General features: G+C 40.3%; 1 protein-coding gene across 1 annotated transcript in view; it reads left to right on the top strand.

The window, feature by feature from the left end:
* LOC120633710 (neurogenic locus protein delta) overlaps window positions 1-20,214 on the top strand; it is a 51,041-nt gene extending 30,827 nt beyond the window's left edge. Inside the window, exons 3-7 of the mRNA XM_039904028.1 lie at window positions 3,757-3,817; window positions 10,559-10,816; window positions 15,034-15,094; window positions 15,246-16,619; window positions 17,368-20,214. Of these exons, the coding sequence (XP_039759962.1) occupies window positions 3,757-3,817; window positions 10,559-10,816; window positions 15,034-15,094; window positions 15,246-16,619; window positions 17,368-17,461 (1,848 nt within the window). The 3' untranslated portion in view covers window positions 17,462-20,214. The remainder of the gene's footprint in view (window positions 1-3,756; window positions 3,818-10,558; window positions 10,817-15,033; window positions 15,095-15,245; window positions 16,620-17,367) is intronic.
* Window positions 20,215-20,621: the final 407 nt, after the last annotated feature.

The raw sequence follows: 20,621 nt of genomic DNA on the forward strand, positions 1-20,621 counted from the left end.
CTGAATCACTCCTTAAGAGTTCGTGTGGTGATCTTATGAAGGAATTAAAATGGTGACCCTTTACATCCGCAGCAGCTGCCGTGACGTTTGTATCTAATTACATGTGGCCACGGGCCCTACAATGGCGTTGGATTAATTAATAGCATTCGCATTCCTACTTCGCATCCGAAATCTCATTAGCATTTAGCAAATTATATTTCCTAGTTGTACCAATTTGGCCTGCTTAAACACAATACCTCGTGATCCGTAGCAAAAGATGCTCAAGAATATTAAAATGTACTTGCGATTTTCTGTGAATATAATTAGTTAATCGCTTCGTACTTTAACGCGCTCGGAGAACAGCGCGATAACGTACAAAAGTAAACTTTTGGAAATTACGAATTCCGAAGAAGTGAGTGCAATTACAGGTGCTATTAACGCAATTTTATCAAATAGCATATTTATATATTAGCAATTAGTATTTTGCGTTACAAAAATTCGTTGTCATTACATAGTATTTCTGTAAGTAAATTTGATTGCCTCGTTGATAGCGAATGACCCGTTTCTCCACAATAATTTCTCCCACTATAACTTACGCTATCAATCCGTGTCAATCACTTAGCTATCGTTACCGCCGAAAGTGGGACACCCAAAATTACAATACCTGAGAAATAATAATATAAGGCGGTGCCTTAATAAGTGTTCTTTTTTTAATCAACTACAAGAAAAAAGATAAGTCAGCTTTACAGTGGTATTTAGTTACTTTTCTGAAAGATTGCCAGTTTTATCCATAGCGAATGTATAGAGGCATTAATTTGCCGTTGGATGGCAAATGTCAAAAAAGTTACTTAATGGGGTGATCTGGTGTTAACGCTTTAGTCTTTAGTTAGAAAGCCACAACGGCTTTGTAACAGTCTTATACGGCTTCTTATCGGAGCATATCATCCAACAGTGGCGTGCACAGGGTTTGTGGCCAGGGTATGCATAAAGCAAGTACATGGCATAAAATGGAAAAATTTCCCTCCAATACGAGTTATACAAGATAATTTGGGTATGCAGTGCTTTTGTGCATGTATGGAGTGCACGCCACTGGCCTCCAATCAGACCGAGTCTGAACCAAGTTAGTATAAATTTCCGAACCTTGAATCGAACCCGGCACTAACATTTGTTAGCCCATGCATGCCGCTGGGTTGGTCATCGGAGATATTAGTTGTCTGGGGTATTAAGTACTTACATATCTTTATTTTATTTGTGTTGTAAATAAAACAGGAAGCAGTCGATAAAAATCAATAAATATTTGATAACTAGGTACCACTTTTATATGCAACATACCGATTTATTTACTGTCTCCAATATACGCAGTCGGGAATATCTCAAAGGATATTCCTAAACTGTTTAAAATGCCGTGTGTGTAACCTTCAACGGCTACACTAAAGGAACAGGTTTAGTTTGAGTTTAACAGAAAATTACATGAAGTTACCTGACCAAACTCCAGTTTACAAAATTCTGATCAAATCAGCTAACACTAAAATTGCTGTCAAAATTGACAGGCGATCTATTAATTGTTATACTAGCGCACACCGTTGATGAGCAACATCGACAATGTAACAATACCAGATGATGACGTTGACGGAAATTAAACGAACTAATCTTTTGCTTAATTAATGGGGCTTACAATATTAGTATATATTTCAGAATCTCTTGTTAACAAAATTAACATTTAGGGCAACTACGAATAATTAGCCAATACAATCTATTATATCTAATATTATGTAATTAATATTAATTTTTAGCTAACACTATGTCCCCTTATTCAGGCAACTTACAAAAAAAATACATTATAAATTAAGGAAATTGAAAGAAAAAGTGACGAAAACAATACCAATATTACTGAGGCAATAAGTAAGCCTTACAATATGGGTTTAGATTTTAGAATTTATTAACGAGTCACCATTTAATATAATGAAAATTAACAATTTTAGGCCGATTCGCTAATCTCATCAATGAAAAGCGTTTAAGAAACTGGGGTTGTTAGTAACATTTTCGCATATACTTTCAAAATATGTCATAAAACCCATTGATAAAGTTGACGGGCGCCTGTGAGCTGTTGACTCGTCCTTATCACTGATAATCGATTTTCGACTGCCGTTTCGGCTCCTTAAGTAAACATCGACAAATGTCAATAGCACATTATCGGACCTATCGGATACGCACCCGTTAACAATTTTTTTCCTTACCGATGTCACAGAAAGATAGTTAAGGAGTTAGTGGTAAAAAATCGACAACAAATAAAAATAAAATATTTTTAAAGCCATAGATTTCCATAAAAAGTTGGAGTTACTTCTTGTTCGTATAGGCGACATTGAACATTGAGAAAACTATGTTTATAAAAAAATTAATATTCTTTTTCGACTTGTCTAGTTTAGATATTTTTAAATCATTAATAGAGGTTTGGAATTTTTGTATACCATTATTTTTTTTTATTAATAAATATTTAATAATATCACTTTCACATTTGTTTTCGAAACCACCGCTACCATACCTTTATTAAAATAATAACATGTAATGAAATAAACTATTACAAAATTGTTTACATAGTTATGTTACAAAATCAGCGGCAGCTGACCTTGCTTGTTTGGTTACCCTTTCCAAAAGCCTCAATACTTTCTAGCTTATCTATTTAAACGACGAATTAATTATATTCCAAATTTACCACCGTCTCCCAAGCTATGACAAGTCCTCCATATTAGGCGCTTAGTACTCCAAGACCGGCTTATGTATTATATTTTTAGCTTGTATTAAACAATTCAACCATCTGCTCTGCGGTTCACCTGTCTATCATGGTTAATTTACACTCATCCGCCATATAGCATCTACAGATGTACCAACTAGTTTCCCGCAGCACGACCCAACACATATTCAATAATAATAATTAAGTCAGACTGAATTGCCAACCCACTTACTCGCATGCAAAAAGTCTGCTTTTTAAACATTCCATTAAGAGCCTTGATTATCTTCATCTTTTTAAACTTTTTGGTTGTTGATAATAACAAACTTGTGAATGCAGATTCAACCAGATCCCGAGAGTTTAATCATTACAATCGACTTTTTTTTGCACTTGTCCTAGTACCGTACACAAAATCATCTGCCGACATAAGTTGAAGTTAAAAGTTGGTTTGTCTGTAGATGCTGTGTACAGACGTCGTAAAGTAAAGGAAATATTTGAAATGCTCGAGCGGCGCGCCCATTTTAAAGTTCTCCGTTGGTCTCAACTTAAGATGGTAGGATACAAGTATCTCGGGTTTATCTTATTGAGGGAACGACGCGGGCGCTCTTGTGTTGAACTTTCGAACAAAGAATTTGTCTACGAAATTGTTTGTCCTTTGTTTATTTATGGTTTCGTCAACATCCAGCACCTTCTACTCAGTTATTGCGTATCCACGAACTAAATTATCATAGATCTTAAGATATTCCAAATTCGTTTGTCTATGTTTTTATATGTGCAAAGTCTGTATATTTGTTATCTATATACCAATTGCTGAACAGCTCTCTATTTAGTAAATTTAATTACAGTTGCCAACCGGTGACCTGTCATCTCCAAAATAATTTGCGATTATTCATTGCTTACAAATTATTCGTTTTGTTATTAGTCGGAAAAGTTACTAAATTGGACAGCTGATCCCTTTTAAATTCACCCAAGATATACCTCGCATCAAAGCAGACATAAAATCTTCTTATTGATATTTCAGAAATAATAACTCTTTTTCCTCTTTCCAGGGCACCTTCTCGCTTATAGTCGAAGCGTGGCATGACACCAACGAAACGTCAAGATCTGATGGTGAGTTATTTATCCTATGTCGCTAAAAATAAGCGGCACAAGACTAGTGTTTGCTAATCGCTCCAAAATATCATCATTGTACATAAATCGGTTGAAAAAGACACAATTTTAAAACTCAGTTACACACTAAAATTCGGTCAATAAACAAGAAAATACACAGTTTCTACAGTTAAAAGATGGGGTACATCTTTTCGTCTTTTTAGTTTTTCTAATCCTAAGGTTTCCTGGCAGAGAGCTGCTTAGTGATAAAACCGCCTTTTGTATCCTACTACATTCTTTGAGTGTTTGTTTTTTTTAATAAAGATTATAAATAAAAAATAAATAAAAAACGCAATTTTTGTAATATTAACTACTCTATCTCTAGTCTCGACTCCGAGGTTGACCTTTTGGAGCCATATGAAAATGTATCTACTTCTGCATAAAATAATAACAGATTATTTGGTTTGGTTAATATTTTATTTGCACCTGATTTGACTATGAAATGTAGTTAGATCTGATAGTAAGCTCAACGCTATTGGCTTGATCCTCAAGATTAAGATATTTGCGACAAAGCCATCCTTACCTTTAGAGGTGAGGTTTAAAAAATAAGCAGCTGCAATTATGATGAAAAAGTGTCATGGAAATCGTCGAAAATTATGTAAAATTCATATCACGTACATCACGACCGGCTCACATACAGATTTCACTGTAATTCTTAGCGTTTATCGTGCGTTTAACGGACAGTATGTATATTTGAATGTTTATATTATCATATCGTGGAAGACAAAAATGTTCCCATGGTGTGTGCGATTGGTGTTCTGGGCACGCGGCGCCGCGCGTGTTTCGCTTCGCAATGCCCGCTTGTATTCTAATAAACATAGCCTTCTGTAGGACGAAAATTTAGTAGAAATGCTCTAATGTATTCCGATGCATGACCGATAACTGATATACTCACCTACTGTAATACTCAAGACCAGTGGCGTACATTTCATTCACACATTCATTTATTTCTCATCCCAGAGGAACGTTACACAATCCCCAGCGCGGCCACCATAGAACCAACTTTTATTCTATCCCCCGTTTATATCCACTGATAAAGGATATAATTCACTTGTCAGCCTGCCAAAGCACGGCAACAAGGTCTAAGAAAAGTTTATTTTGTAAGTTTAAAAGACATTGTTTCCACTTGTGCACAAATGCTGGAGAGTTGTTAAAGCTGTGGAAGAAAAACAAAATTATATCATCTCCCGCGAATAAAATAAAAATTCTTAGGATTGAAATGAAAATTTCTTCTAAAGAAATGGTAGACAGTTTGGGGTTACGAATTATATTAACGATTCGTGTTTCTCGATTTGAATTAATGACCGATAGACTAATAAATACGCATAAATTGGAGAACAACGCGAAGATGAACGCTTTTTTTATTAAAATCATGTTGCCGCGTCGTCTAGCACAGTCGTGTAAGGTACCTGTTTGTATCGGGGTCGCGAGGTCGAGTCCCGCACGTGACAAATACATGGCTCAAACCATTCCCATGTTTATTACGGTATACATATATTTTGTGCTTGTTCTGATGTTTTAAATTTATGCCGCAAAAGCCGCAAGCTGCCGCACGCGCCTTAAAATCCTGATAGCCTTGGTGCCTCGATACGGTCGAATTACACTGCTGACGTCATTCGGATATACAGCTATGTAAATGTATCTTGCAATGATCTGCAATTGGGTATATTTTTATACCAAATAACTTCCATCTAAATTTTTTGCTAGCCGCAGAACAATATCCGTCTTATATTGGTGCTGTGATGCTTACATTGGATTTCCATTATCCAATAGAAATCTCAGAAATCCTCAATGATTGACGTCATCTCTTGATTGATTATGACGTAAATTTTTTATGTCATACCTAGAGCATCATAGACGTTATATAAAAAATCCAGTCCCTAAAGCAAAACTGTTTTGAGGGAATCGGTAATAAAGAAGACTCTTTTATTATGTTATATTATCTATAGAAAAACCGTTAAGTTATTAGGTGGGTCTGTAAATAAGACATATCTTGAAAGTATTAAAGAACATCAGACAACGATCTAAAAATTTAATTTACTTATTTATAAAACCACGAAACGCAGGAATGAATTTAGATTTCTATCATTTAATTTCGGTAGAATCAACATCATATTTCGGTTCTTAAACCGCCATCGCGGTTTTAAACGCCCAATAAAGAATCGACAGGTTTACGGCTCACATGCGACATGGCGTGACCGAAAAAACGATTCCCAATGAATTGTAACCGCACGGCCTAACGTAAATACATCATCGTAATCATTCGCCGCATGCATCCGTCGTATCTCCACAAATATATCTAAGACTCCCAAAAAAGGAAACCCACAAACGTCTGAAGATTTTGACAAGCTTCTATTTAAATGGTATGTGAAATTCTGGTCTCATAACGGAGATTATTAGACAAGAATTATGTATGTTTAAATTCTTCTAAAAATCTTCACATGTCTATACAATTTAAGTTCAATTGGAAACTTGAAAGTGAAGCAAGAATCGATAAAAAAAAACACCGGAAGGGCATAACGTTGAATGAAGATGAAAACGCGCGATCGTGAAAGCACCTTATGTCTTTCCAGTTAAAAAAAAATAAATGGCTACTTCCATATTTCCCGTCGAGCGGATGTTGTTCATATGTTTGGATGGTTATACATTAATAGGGTACTATTAAGCTGATGATAGAGGTGGAAACTGGAACATACCATTGGGCATGTGATAGAAAACCGAGTTTCGATTTAATACCGAGAGAATCGAAAAGTCAAAAGAGTCATCAATATTTTGTTTTGAAACAAAATTATGCATTATAAATACGAAACGGCAGACGCGAAAACTGACCAGTGACGCCCATTTCTTAATTAGTTTTTCATCCCGCTGCACTCTGACCGACATAATTACTACTCCTGACCGACTAACAAAAACTGTAGGTGATTTACTTAAGAGAGATCCAAAGATAGGGAGGAGTGCTACGGGCCGGTTTACCGAAAATCATTAGCGTCCGAAGTGGATAGCTTAAGAGGACGGGTATATTTTTAATGCGGCGCGGGAGCGATGGGCGGCGACCGCTCACTACCGAGAAATGTTACCAACAGAAATCTAATCAACCATAATAACAGGTTACATGCACGCCGTTTGTTCACTCACTATCGACCGATGGGCTAATGTTTAATTAAATCAATTCTGTTTTTCTAATTCGAAACAGCTGCGTCTGTCTATGAGATAACGTTCTCTTGTAAACCGCCAACGACCCTTGCATCCAGATTTCACGGAGCTCGGTGGAGCCGACTAAGAATCGCGAATAATAGCGACACACGTCCAAAGAGTCTAATATATCATAGATAAGTACGAATGCACACAAATAATTGATGGCTCACGGAGACGCATAAAGGGATTCTTCGGCTAAACAAATAGCCCCGCGACAATAGGTTCTTCGTTTGCGATTCTAACGTAGTCGCTCGTTCCTTCAACGAAATCTTTTGTGCGTCGCCCGAGGCGGGCCGCCTCGCACCTGGAACGCACTAACAGACCGACGCATTGTTTACTCGGTGCTAAAAAACTTACCTCCGAGGAAGTGGATTTTTAGTTTACACTTCATCTTTCGTCGTCGTATGGCTTCAGTGGGTAAAAAATCACGGAAGACGCCCCGGAAGGCTCATTTTATGATGTAACAGGCGCTGGGCCACTCGGGGAACGCTGTCGACAGATGCCGAGCACATGCCGCCGGATAATAGGTGAAACAATGTCTCGTTCTGTTTATCGAGTCGCCACTTCGTTTACGATTATTGCACTGTCTCGGTTTACACCTCAGTACTGTGGAAACAAGAATAGGCGCGTGTGAAAAGAGAGTAGTGATAACAGATTCGTAAACCAATTACCCGTCTGCGCCGGCGCAAGTCGCCGCGGGGCCGCTACCTAATACAACTAACGAGATGCGATTACGATACAGTTGTTATGACGGTGTCATACTTACTTGCTAGTGGTTCAAACAGTTTATATCTCATTTCTTTATGATTCTCTCATTTTGATTTCTTACGTTGATCGTTCTCAAAGGCTACACCGAGATAGAAAACAACTAATTCAGTTGCGCAATCCCTTGCATTCATTAGAATCTCTGCGCGGAACGAAAATGCCTGTTTACACAAAAAACAATAGCAAATTAAAATCTCAAACCGCTCTACCGTGGCGTTGTGCGAAACATCTTAAGCAACAACGGTTTTCGAGTGTTAGCTGTCAAATTGACCAAGAGTTTTAAACTCGTATAACTAAGCTCACGAGAAATCGTCGAATTGTTTATCTAATGCAAGCCGTGACGCCGAGCGCGCCACTCAAATTGAAATACACGTCGAGTATTAGAAGTGGACAGTTTTATAAACAAAAGGAGTGCGTCGCTTGTGTGCCCGGTCCATTGATGAGATGCCGTTTCCCACAGTCCGCGACAACAGGTCGGCCGGTTAGACAGGTGTCTAAAACGAGACGTCAATCGACGATTGGTAGTACAGTAGAACAACAGGACAAAGACATGGAGATTTCGTTTTCATTGATACAGGCCCGCAGGCTCTTAATAATTACACCATTACCAAACCAGATCGAGTACAACTTGTCAGTCCACAACCCATATAATGAACTAGAACGCGCATCCGGTGGCCCTATTGATTGATCGATGATCAACGGAAGCCGGTTCGCGTGTTCGCATCCCCCTTCTTCCCCAAAATCGCGTTTAAAATATTCCAAATCGATATCGTCCGCCTCCGATATCGAGGCTCGGCCAAATTATCTGTTATTTCGCTTTCTTTTGTTTGTATCGGTGTATTTATTCTTTTATTTCTGTGACCTCTGGGCCGTAATTGCTGGTTACGAGGCTCTGGTCCAGCACGTACAGTGTTGCTGCCCCGTTCTGCTTTTAATGTGTTATTTATTTGTAAATTGGAACTACATTAATAGACGAGATTGGATACACCTTCATTTAATATCGTTTCAACAATAATTTTGGGATGATGAGTGTAATTTGTGTTGTAGCAACGAATGTAGTTTTACCTCTGTAGATATGGCAAAAAGCGTACAGCAATTTTCCTACAAATTGCTGCATTAAGTAAGGGTTTCAACAGTTTTAGTCCATAAACCTTTTTATATGCTAGCCATCAAAATAATGCTTTATTTTTTCTTCAAAGTTAATATATTCCAAAGTCCAGTTTAAAAAAAGGATGATATTGAAAGGATAATATATAACAGTTGCATCAGCCCTATTGCACCTGACTGGAGTGCACGGTTGCCATAATTCTCCGCGCACATTCGAGATAAATTGCACGCTGCTCAGACTCCGTTCCCACACATCATTTTTCTAATTCTCTCCGAACTCTGCACTTCGCTTTAATAACGCTTCTTTGTTGCAAACGAATCCTATTACATCTAAAATTACCGCACACAAGATTTACAATGCTGTATTAGGTATATTATGTTTCTTTTATTTTGGTTTCTAGATCACGATCATAATATGATGCTCCAATAAAAAGCTTTGCGAGTTCACGCGCGAAAATCTCTCCGGTAACACGATTTACGCTTTCTATTCGAATCGATCTTGGATTGAATTTATTGATATTTATTATATTTTCGTTGGGCGAGCATCGAGTGTAGGTACGTGTTTTATCTTGTGAATTTATTGCACAGATACGATCGGTGTAGGCTTACGTTAAATCGAATAAACTATGAGTTATTCCGGATTCGTATTGCGATTATTCATCAACCATTACGGATCATTGCACGTTGCGTAAGAATTCAATTCGAAATCCGAATTATACCTCCTTCGGAAGATGCATTCTAACTGAGCGTTGTCTAAACTTGTCGAGGCTGAAGAAAGGGACTACTAAATTATTCTATGGAGATAATTTGTAAACAAAAGACCATAAAAGAATCCGATCGAAGATAAACACAGTCTCATTACTTGATATCCTTTATCGCTGACACCCCACATAATAACGAAGAACAATCGTCGGCTATCGAATGCCATACGCCACGAAATTAGTCGGGATCGATCGTTTTTATATACCTTTTAATTTTGTTTCGCGTCTGGTTTAATTTTATCTGCTGTCGGGATTACCGGCTTAGGAATGTAACGTCGAGTCGACGTAGCAAAAAGAAAAAAAAGCAGGCATACACGAGGAGAAATAAATAAAGGAACTGGTCGACGCTAAGGTTTCCCAGCGCGCCTCCGGCTTCGTCTCACAGCCTTACATCGCTTTGATGAATGGATTGGCAGTTTATTTTTTTAATCAATGCAGGTAGCATCCAAGGTACACTTTTTGCTTGCAGTTATGTAATCTTAAGTATCATTGCGCTCCCTTTCCTGTCTACTATCTTCATATCTTGGGATTGCAGCTAGTTTAGTGTAATGAGATACACGATGCAGGAATGTGGTTAAAACTCTTAATCAATCAAACGAGCGCCAACGAACCAAAACAGTGAATCACGCTGGGAACAATGAAATCTCACGTTTGAATGCGGGCGTCAAACGGCCCACAGTAACAGGTCAATTTGCTGCCATACCCTTTCCCACGCTGATAAACAAATTACATTTTCTTTATCGAATTAAGCCGTGTCGTTATCCTTACAAGATTTCGATCTCTTTTTCGGGCCATTAGTATTAGCCAATTTGGTGTCTTGCTGCGCTTTGTTTAAAGTTGGAATTTGTTTGTGATTGTGATCTTCTTATTTCAGATACGCTGATTGCACGGATGACGAAGCAGAGTATAGCTGACGTCGGAGGCCCCTGGATCGAGGAAGACCAGCGGTGGGGTGGGGCGGGAGGTGCACATCTGAAGCTTTCCTACCGAGTGACCTGTGCGGCGCATTACTACGGGCCTGGCTGCGAAGTTCTCTGCAGGCCTAGAGATGACGCCTTCGGTCATTACACCTGCTCCCCGACTGGCGAGATCGTATGCAAGCCTGGTTGGACTGCGCAATACTGCTCGAAACGTAAGCACCTCCTACTATATCTGAACATTGTGTAATGACACTGTACGTGTTGAATACGTAACGCCCCTCAAATAGCCATTAAAACAGCATTCCCCAATTCACTCTTCCTCATTAATGGGTTACGATGACAAATTCGGTCGAACATCCTCTCATAAACCTAATTTGAGCATGTGACCTTTCCCGTGGCGAGTGTATGTAGTACTTTCTAGCCTGAATAATGTGAGTCATCGAGGTCAAGGGAGGTTCCCAACCTCGCATAAACCATAGGAACTCTAAGCTATTGAGCACTGACAAAGCACAATATTATGGAAATATCGAGATTTGCTTATAATATTAACTGAATGGGACCGAAGTTCTCTAGTAACATAAAGTTACTATGTCGCTATGAGAACGTCTTTTAGTTCGACATTTTGGTCGGTCCAGAGCCAAATTTTGGATTCAAGAGTTGTACTTTTACAGTCACTCCGTCGTTTTTAGGCAATTAAAAGTTCGTCAAATTGTCGAAATAAACATTATAATTTTTATTAGTAATTGTTCAAGGGAATTTTTCACATCTTGTTATAATTTAATTCTTTTGCCCGAGCTCGTTTTATGATAATCGTCAAGTCGTTCTTTCAAATATTTAACTCTAGATGAGTATTTTCCATCCATCATTAAAGTTTATTGCGGTGTGTAAACTAAATCACTAAAATTAATGTCCGTTCAAAGTTCTTTTAGAGCCCTTGCTGTACTTTGCCACATAATTTAACACACACATCACACATTTAGAGAAATTATTTCGAGTTCACAAGCTTTATTTTGGAAACTGAAAATTGTTTTAATTAGACTGTTCTAACTATTCTAACATTTATTTTGTGTTGTTTTTTATACTTTCGATGTTTTCTCTAATTCAGCTTACACATTATCTTCTGGAGCAGCAATATATAATTTCCTCTATGTCTCAAACATAAAAGTTATCTGATAACCTGGATCTGACAATTGAAATTTTAAGTTGAAAATTAAATATCAACTTACAAGAACGTTTAATGGTTGTTTCTTTCAAAGCAACATTTACATTTATTTTGTTGATTATATGACTTTTGAATATAATGCCTTTCAATTTGGATATAAAACTACAGGCACGAATTCAAAGAACGTTTTACTTTTTCGGTGCGTAAGATATTTCAATATTTAAAATGTATGTTCCGTACATAATATCTCGCTGTCACATAGTTAACGAAAAGCGTGTGACCGCGGCCAGCCCGTGTGGTCTGCTTGTCTTGAATGCCGCCGGATTCGTAAACAAAAGCACCGGAGAAACCGCCGCAGCCCGCTTATTAGCGACATTCATTAATGCCCTTTACTTTTTATTATCACTTCCATGCTATCCAAATATAAGGAAATCCCGATTGCGTTTACCTACGAACACCACAATACATTAATAAGAAAGTTCGTATTAAACCTATTTCCCTGAGAGGCATTGCATCGAGTCATGTCCATTTCTCTTAATGTATTTCCTGTCATCGAGCGGTCCTAACAATACGTGTTACAATTTTTAAACGAAGTCTACATACACAATGTGTTTTAATTCATGCTCAGCGGTGAAAGCCACGTCATTACGGAGATTAGAATGAGTGATTAGATCGCGCCCACTTTTACCAGTTCCGCGGAGCATTTGCAATTTTAATGAATCGCGAACGGATGGCCGTCAACAAAAAATCTAAACGTTTCAAACGTCATTACAACGTTCTGACGTATGTTAAACACATCGCGTCTTGTATTGTAAAACAAAGCGGTGCGTCTCAAGATGCATTGTGGCGGGCGGATGTCGCGTCGCAATCTCTGCAGCCCCACCTGCCTTCGCGTTCCCACACTCCGGCGCCGCAAAAAAACACGCCGGAGAGAGACAGCCTAACTCGCGCCGGTAACGCGCTCTCTCGCTCGCGCGCCAGGGCTGCTCGACACTCGCTCGCAGCTATGCGATCCTAGTACCACGCGACGGGATAACCACGAAATCACAATTTTCTGGTTAAAAAGTTAAACAGTTGCGGTCGACAAATATGCCAACTATATTTGATGAGCGACAAATATCCCGTGGTATCCGTGAGAGCTACACGAATTGTCTACTTTCACCGTAATCTTCCGAGGTCGATTGAGGAAGCCTAGACAACCCTGTTCCCGGAGTTGCATCGACGATTATTAAAATATAAAAGCGAGACTCGCGGCCATAATGAAATGAAAACAACGCTATGCGATCGCGCACACATACACGCCGCGCGGCGCACACAGACGCCTCGAACCGGGTCAAAAACACCTTTAAACGAAAACCGAACACAAATCGAAATAAACTTTGTACTTGACCGTGTCATGAAACTTGCCTCACATCTGCCGAACGGTATCTCGCCTTCTGGGAAAGCCTAACTATCCCGAAAACTTATTTGCATGTCCCGACAGCATTAACCGTGCCGTCCGGCTCACCTTCCTAATGATAGGGTAAACATCGCGAGAGGAGCCTTTACAGCCGCTTAATTTCGCCTAATTGTTAGCGAGAGTGAAGTTCTCACGAATATTACCTTCTGTGCGATGCGAATCCCACGCGCACCTAATTTCCGCTTAGAATAGAAACAGATGTCGGAACAGTTAAATATTTGCTCGATCCCAAACACGTGCATCCTCGAGAAAGGACGCTTTTTGTTACCTGACCTTAAGGCCTTCTTGTATTTGCTGAACGTCCGAAACCCCGTGCCACAGGCTAGCAAAGTTCGGCGTCCCTTGACTCGGTATTACAAATCGATACTCGTTGATAATAATTAATAGGTTGGAGAACGGTAAACATCTACAGCACGCCTCTCGTGCCCACTTACCCCAATATTAGTTTGAAGTGTAATTTTTTACGACTCCCGTTTTACCTACCGTTCAAGAGTTATGATAACGCAAGTCGAGTGCTGGTAAACGGAGTGGATGAGGCCGGCACTCGAATGAAAGTCTTTGATCCGCCTTCCAGCCGACCAAGCTTGGCGCCCTCCGTTCATTCCGGCTCTTCATATGCATCCTATGAACTTGTATAACAACACAAAGATCATGAGAATCCTAAGTGATTGTTTAAAAAAATTCAAATATCAACCGCGAAAGTATCTACTGCACTCGCGAAAGCGGATTATATTTTCAATTTATCTACGTCTCCGTATCATGGCCGCGGTGAAAAATACAATATAATTCCATCAATTTGGCTGAGTGATTCCTAAGCGGCTTTGCGAGCACTCCGACTAAGTTTGGGGCTTTGTTAGCTGGCTGAGTTGAGTTTAAACCTATATTACGGTCTAGGGAGCGGCGGGCGAACTAATCTCCTTTATTACGGCGGTCGGAGCTCGGAAATCCAGAGATATTGCCGCCTCGCCGTTTCCTCGTTCAATTTAGGCCGCGAGAGCCAGCTTTAAATGTGCATTTGGATAGCTAATGTGAACAAAATGGCGTCTTAGTATTTTTCTAGCGAGTTAGGGGACTAGTAACGGTCGAGTGACGGTTAGACTCCCCGCGCTATCTGCCCCCTTGTATTCGCTCCGATAACTTGCCCATGCGCACCCGACCGACACGACGCCGCGCCGCGCAGAACATTTCAAAACACTATTTTTTACAAAGCGCACCGTGCCATTACTTCTTCACCTTTTGTTGTTGATACCTTTGTCTGTACTCGAACCGCAATGCACGCGCATATACAACATTGCGCCGGCGCATTTTCTTTGCCTAGTAATACCAGAACAGGGTAAGGTTCGCCGAGTATAACACGTAAATCACGCGGTTAACGATGCGCACATATTACGTTCGTAATACATCACGTCCGTATAAAGTATGAATCCTTACAATCCAATATAAATATTGTGCCATTACGAAACCGGCGGCGGTACGCGTAGGAATGAATCCGCGTCCTGGAAACGCGTTGGTATGCAAATAAAAAGAACAATAATTAATTTAAGAAATAGCCTGTATAGGATCTCGCCATGGTTGAAGATAAATGATCGGTGCGCGTGACCTCGCCCCCGACTCGGGACGCTAACGAACCTCTCTCTTTGTTGCCGTGTCCTTTGCGATGCCTCGTAGATTCCATCGCTAATACGCGAAACTGCGTACCGCTGAGGAACTATCGACCGTTTTTGCTGCAAGTATCACCGCTAGCGCTCCATTGTGTACCTGCGCTTTGTCTCTGTGACGCGCTAACGAACCTATTTCTTTTGTTGCAGCGAGATGCCTGCCCGGCTGCGACGCGGAGCACGGCCACTGCCTCAAGCCCGACGAATGCATGTGAGTGTCCACTTCGCACCTTTGTGCTAAACGCTGCGTCCCTCCGACGCTTAAATCATTCATCCTCATTGTTGCGCACTCAAACAGACGCTTTTTAGCCGCTTGTTATCACGTCGTATACTTTACTGACTCGTGTCTTTGTTTGTCGCAGTTGTCATTCGGGCTGGGTGGGCGAGCTGTGCGACAAGTGCGAGCGGCATCCCGGCTGCGTGCACGGTACCTGCTCCAAGCCGTGGGACTGCATCTGCGAGGAGGGCTGGGGCGGTCTGTTCTGCAACCAAGACCTCAATTACTGCACCAACCACAAGCCGTGCCGGAACGGCGGCATCTGCCACAACACGGGCCAGGGCAGCTACACCTGCGTGTGCCCAGCCGAGTACACCGGGCCCGACTGCGAGAAGTCGCTGCACTCCTGCTCCGTCCGCCCGTGCCTGAACGGAGGAGCATGTGTGTCTGACGAAGGCGGAGAACTTTCTTGCGCATGCCCATCTGGCTACGAGGGGGCACACTGCGAAACTCGAAGACTGACTTGCGCCGACCAACCGTGTCGAAACGGTGGCACTTGCGAGCCTCGATCGTCCGGCTACGTATGCTTATGTCCACCAGGCTACACGGGTCTCGACTGCGCTGTCGAGGCGGATCCTTGCGCTGCCAACCCTTGCAGACACGGGGCGACGTGCACGCGGGCCGGGGACGGATTCCGGTGCGCCTGCAAGACAGGCTACCGGGGCAATCGTTGCGAGATCGACATAGATGACTGCGCGGGCGTTGTCTGCGAACACGGCGGAACCTGCGTGGACTTAGTTAATGGACAGCGATGCCAATGCGCGCCCGGATTCCTCGGACCGCGATGCGAAACACGAGTAGACTTCTGCCTAGCGAAACCTTGCGCGAACGGCGGAGAGTGCCACGTCCTTGACAACGACTACGAATGCAGATGTCGTCCGGGTTTCGCTGGAAAAGACTGCAGTATCGATGTGGACGAATGCGCGTCATCCCCTTGCCGGAATGGAGGGACTTGCCGAGACCGTGTCGACGGTTACCATTGCAACTGTCCGCCGGGATGGGGTGGGAAGTCTTGTACCGTATCGCTGGCGGACTTTGCGGCTGCGAAGCCGGCGGGAGGTCACTTGAGACGAGTTGGGGACGAGTCGCCTGAAGAAGAGAGTTTAAGCGGGAGACACGTGGCGTTGATAGCTGCTTTATCAGCAGCGGTACCCGCGGCGGCGCTGGCGGCTGCCGTGGCCGTCGCCTGTATACGGCGGAGAAGAAAGCGAGCGCAGAACGCGGCGGACGCTGAGGCGAGAGCGCAGAACGCGGCCAACGCTGGCGGAGGCGGCCGGGTCATCAGGAACACTTGGGGCAAGTGCGAAGGCCCGGTGCCCGAGTGTCAGAACGCGCACAACCAGGCAGCCGAGGAGTGCAAGCGGAAGACTCTCAACACGGAGAGCGCCGCGCGGCTGCTGGCCGCCCTCGACCCCAGACTGTCGCGGCTCTCCGCGGACTCTGCGTATTGCGCTAATAGGTATGTATCTATTCTCATTGCCACGACCAATCATACGCAATACAAACACTCGTTATCCTAGTGTACACTGTAAAGTACTCATAATTTTAAAATTTGCACTCCCTTCGACTATGGTTACTTTAGGTAACGTCAAAGTAGGCTTCATGTGCGTTGTTTTTAAACTCAAATTCAACAAACTTCAACAAACACTCTTGGCAAAAATTACAGAATTTGCGACGGTAAAACCAGGATCATTTGGAACATTTTACTTCGACGCCACAGTGTTTTAAAACTATAGAGCGACTCCATGGTTGAGAGATAATTCATTTCAATCAATGAGCCTAAAAAGATAAATCTAAAAGATATGAGATTTGCTTAAAAATTAAGCAACTTTTAAAAAAATAAGAAAACATCAAATAACCTCTAGCTTTATCAATAAAAACCATGTTAATTCTATATAAACACACTTCAAAGACAATTTAATCTAATATTTGTTTTTATTCAATTTCAATTCGAGTTAAAAATCTTACTCTAAATTAACATGGCTGTAGCCACTTGGAACTTTGATCATTAAGTAGAAAATCTTAAAGTTCAGAATTGCTCTGTTCCTCAAACAAATGAAATTCCGCCATTCACTTTAGCGGTTTTGTTTCAAAAATGTCACACACGCTGCATCGTGGGACATTTTTGTCGCAAAGCTACGTTTTCTCCTAAACAGCCATCACTAAAACTTTCAAATGAAGCTAACCCGTTTGTTTGTTTGTTACAGCGATACGTCGCTAGTGAAGCGAGCGCTGGAAGGCGGAGGGGTCTACGTGCTAGATGACCATTGCCTGCCGCCGACGTTCGCGACGCAAGTGTAGTGCTAACTGACGCAGCAGTGGACATTAACTTATTATTTATTCACAACGGACGCTCGTGCGATTCTGGCTGTGCGCCGCGTGTACATATAGCGTAAAGTGTAAAGTGACCCCTGTATAGACGGCTAGTTTAAGTATTCGGATATATTTATTTGAGCGCGATCCGTACGCCCTGTAAATAATAATGGCCGATCGGATCGCTTTTCCACCCTTTAACGGCAAGCGTCGCCCGCACTTTTCAGTGCATCCACGGCCCCTATTATCTATGGCACTAAAGTCATAACTATAAAAAAACCTCTTGTAACAACTTACTTGACACTTCGCAAGAACTTTCAAATGTACTGCCAAGTTTGAGGTAGCAAGTTTGTAATGCAGTTATGAATTTTGGGTCGTAGCTACGAATAGGGGCCCCTTATATACTCGCATTTCATAGATTCGACATTTGAATAAAACATTCAGATTTCGGATTCGAAATTTGAAATGGGTATGCCTTTCACTGATGTGAGCTGAACACTCGTAAAATGGACTCTAGTGTTGTGAGTTAGGGTTGTGTTCGGTACCGGGTGAGGACCGCGCTTGCTGTAGGGTAGTGGACCGCGGTCCACTGTCTGCGATCTCTGTAGGTAACGGTGAAGCGGCGCGCGCGGTCTCGGTCCGCCGCGCGGTCCGCGACAAAGACGCGATACTGGACACCACGATTACTATCACAAACTTTGTTTTACCATAGACAATATTCATGATTTCTATAAATTTTACCTTCTATTTTTATATCTTACATTTTTCTTTTCTGTACATTTTTTCTTTAATTTTTTTTCCAAGTATCAAAATTAAAAATTGAACTTTGTGATAAGCAAGCATTCTTTGGTAGTCAGTATCGGCTCTGTGATGTTCACACCCCGCTGTCCCTCTTTTAGACTCGCACCAGTATAGAAACCAAAACGTGCGTTATATAAGATTTTAGACTAATTAAAAAAATAACGCAAATTTAGCGTTTATCTGTTTTTTTACATGATTAATTATTTTGTGATTGACTAATTGTTGTCATTGTTCCTATGATTATGATTGTTAATTTAACACTTTAAAAAAATCTTGTTACGGTTTTTTTGAAAATCGACATAGATTTTTTTTTCACACCTTTATAACTTTTGTTATATTTGAAATTTTGATAAAAAAAAAACACGTTCCTTGATCCGAGCGCCATCTTTGTTTTCTCCACGTACACGTGGAGGGGTTAAAAATCGCACTCGTATCACACAGTAATTAACAGCGCACGTAAATTAGACAATAGGATAAAAATAATTTGTGTACTTATAAGAAACAAATGTCGAAACCTAAGTCATTGTGTATAAAAAAAACTATTAAGTTTTAGTTATGTAAGTATATTCTCCATTACTTTGGTAAGAGTACTGTGACAATACAGTGGTGACATTAGGCAACATAGGACTCGATATTGCAGGTTGTTTTAACTTATTTATTTGAATGCGTTCAGGACCCGGATTCTCTATGGCATTCTAATCACATACGCAACTGAAATAATGTGACGTATATTTTGACCGATTTAATACGAAGTGTCAAAAGGTATGTTACAAATTCCATGCGTAATTACGATTCAATGTCACACAGAATCGGATCCGTAGTGTGCGGAGCTGTTGTGTTTTACCTGTGATTCCATCCACGACGCGTCGCATATTCCGACTTGCGGACGAATGTGTGCCGCGCCGTCGCGGAATTGTCGTGTGAAACGACTTTATGTTAAATTGCCGTTTTGTGGAGACATACTGTAGATATTATTTTTTAAGCGATAGGGTTACCTCTTATGTTGCCTTTTGCACTCTATAGATTAATGAGGGTTAAACGACAAAATTGTAAAATTTATATAAAAACTATGAATAGACTGATGATCAATAATTAAAAATAATGTTCTTGTATTTAATTTTTGTAAGATGACAAAATGTACGATTAAATTATGTGAAAATAGGAAACCATTACCGAAAGCGACATATTCATATCTAGTGTACTTAAATTGATCATAGTTATTTGCCTACTTTCATTTTTCTTTTTGAGAATATTTGTATTTTTTTTAATGATGTTATTATACGCGTTAATATAATATTTCGTTCCGAAACCAATAAAATGACAGTATTTTTAATTTATTTATATAAAATAATTATGAAAAAAATGATTGTGAATTACTTTTAATTTTTATTGAAAAATCATTGTTTAATTATTTCTTGAACTCTGTTTACGATTGACTGAAGCGAAATTGTCTTCTTGATTTGTATTATGAACTCGTTTTAATGAGAATCATGAATGCATTTATAGTTAGGTGTGAGTATACTGAAAGGTGAAAAAAAATTCAAATCATTCCATTTCTCGTAAGTGAACTATCATAGACAAAAAGTTTTTTATCCTCTCTATTTTTTCTACGTTTATTTTGCATGCAAGTGATTATCGTAAATTATTGTCTATTTTTTTTAGTTAGATAAAGTAAAATAATTTATTGTCTTTTCCTTGTGCTTTTAGTATATTCACCTTTTCTTTCGAATTCAAAAGAAAAATGAAAGCAAATCCTAATTAGTAGATGGGTTAAAAATAATTCCATAAATAGATCCTATCACAAAATAAAGTCATTTGTAATGTGTAATGCGGTGATATATTTTTTGCCAGCGTCAAGCGTGTATGTGACGAATGTGTATTATTATGTGCAGCGATACAAGGAGAAATAAAATGTTAATAAACAATTGTTTACAAAAGATTAAAAATGCATTTAATTTTTCCCCGACCTATCGAGTGAAACTTCTTACTTTCTTTATAATTTAGCCAATATAAAGTATATGTACACCTAAAGAAATAGTTCGACGTCTTTGATATAGTGGTAAATGCCGACGGCGTTGCGACAATCACTGTATACAGGCTGTTTACCACCCTTGCTACTGAGGACAGTGACATATTTCCTAACCCCGCAATAAGCGGGCTAATAAATGCAGTTACTAGCTTCTATGAAAAAGCCAAAGAATCTAGGGATGCAGTATAGTATCGATTTTAAAATCATATCATACTAATCTATTAAATTATCATAACGTCAATCTATCTACCTGGCAAATATTAAGTTAAAGTTATCAATGGTTTAATTATTTACCCAGTTTTAAAAATTCAAAATTCA

The sequence above is a fragment of the Pararge aegeria genome, chromosome 22 (genome assembly GCF_905163445.1).
Source record: "Pararge aegeria chromosome 22, ilParAegt1.1, whole genome shotgun sequence".
Classification (NCBI taxonomy): Eukaryota; Metazoa; Arthropoda; class Insecta; order Lepidoptera; family Nymphalidae; genus Pararge; species Pararge aegeria.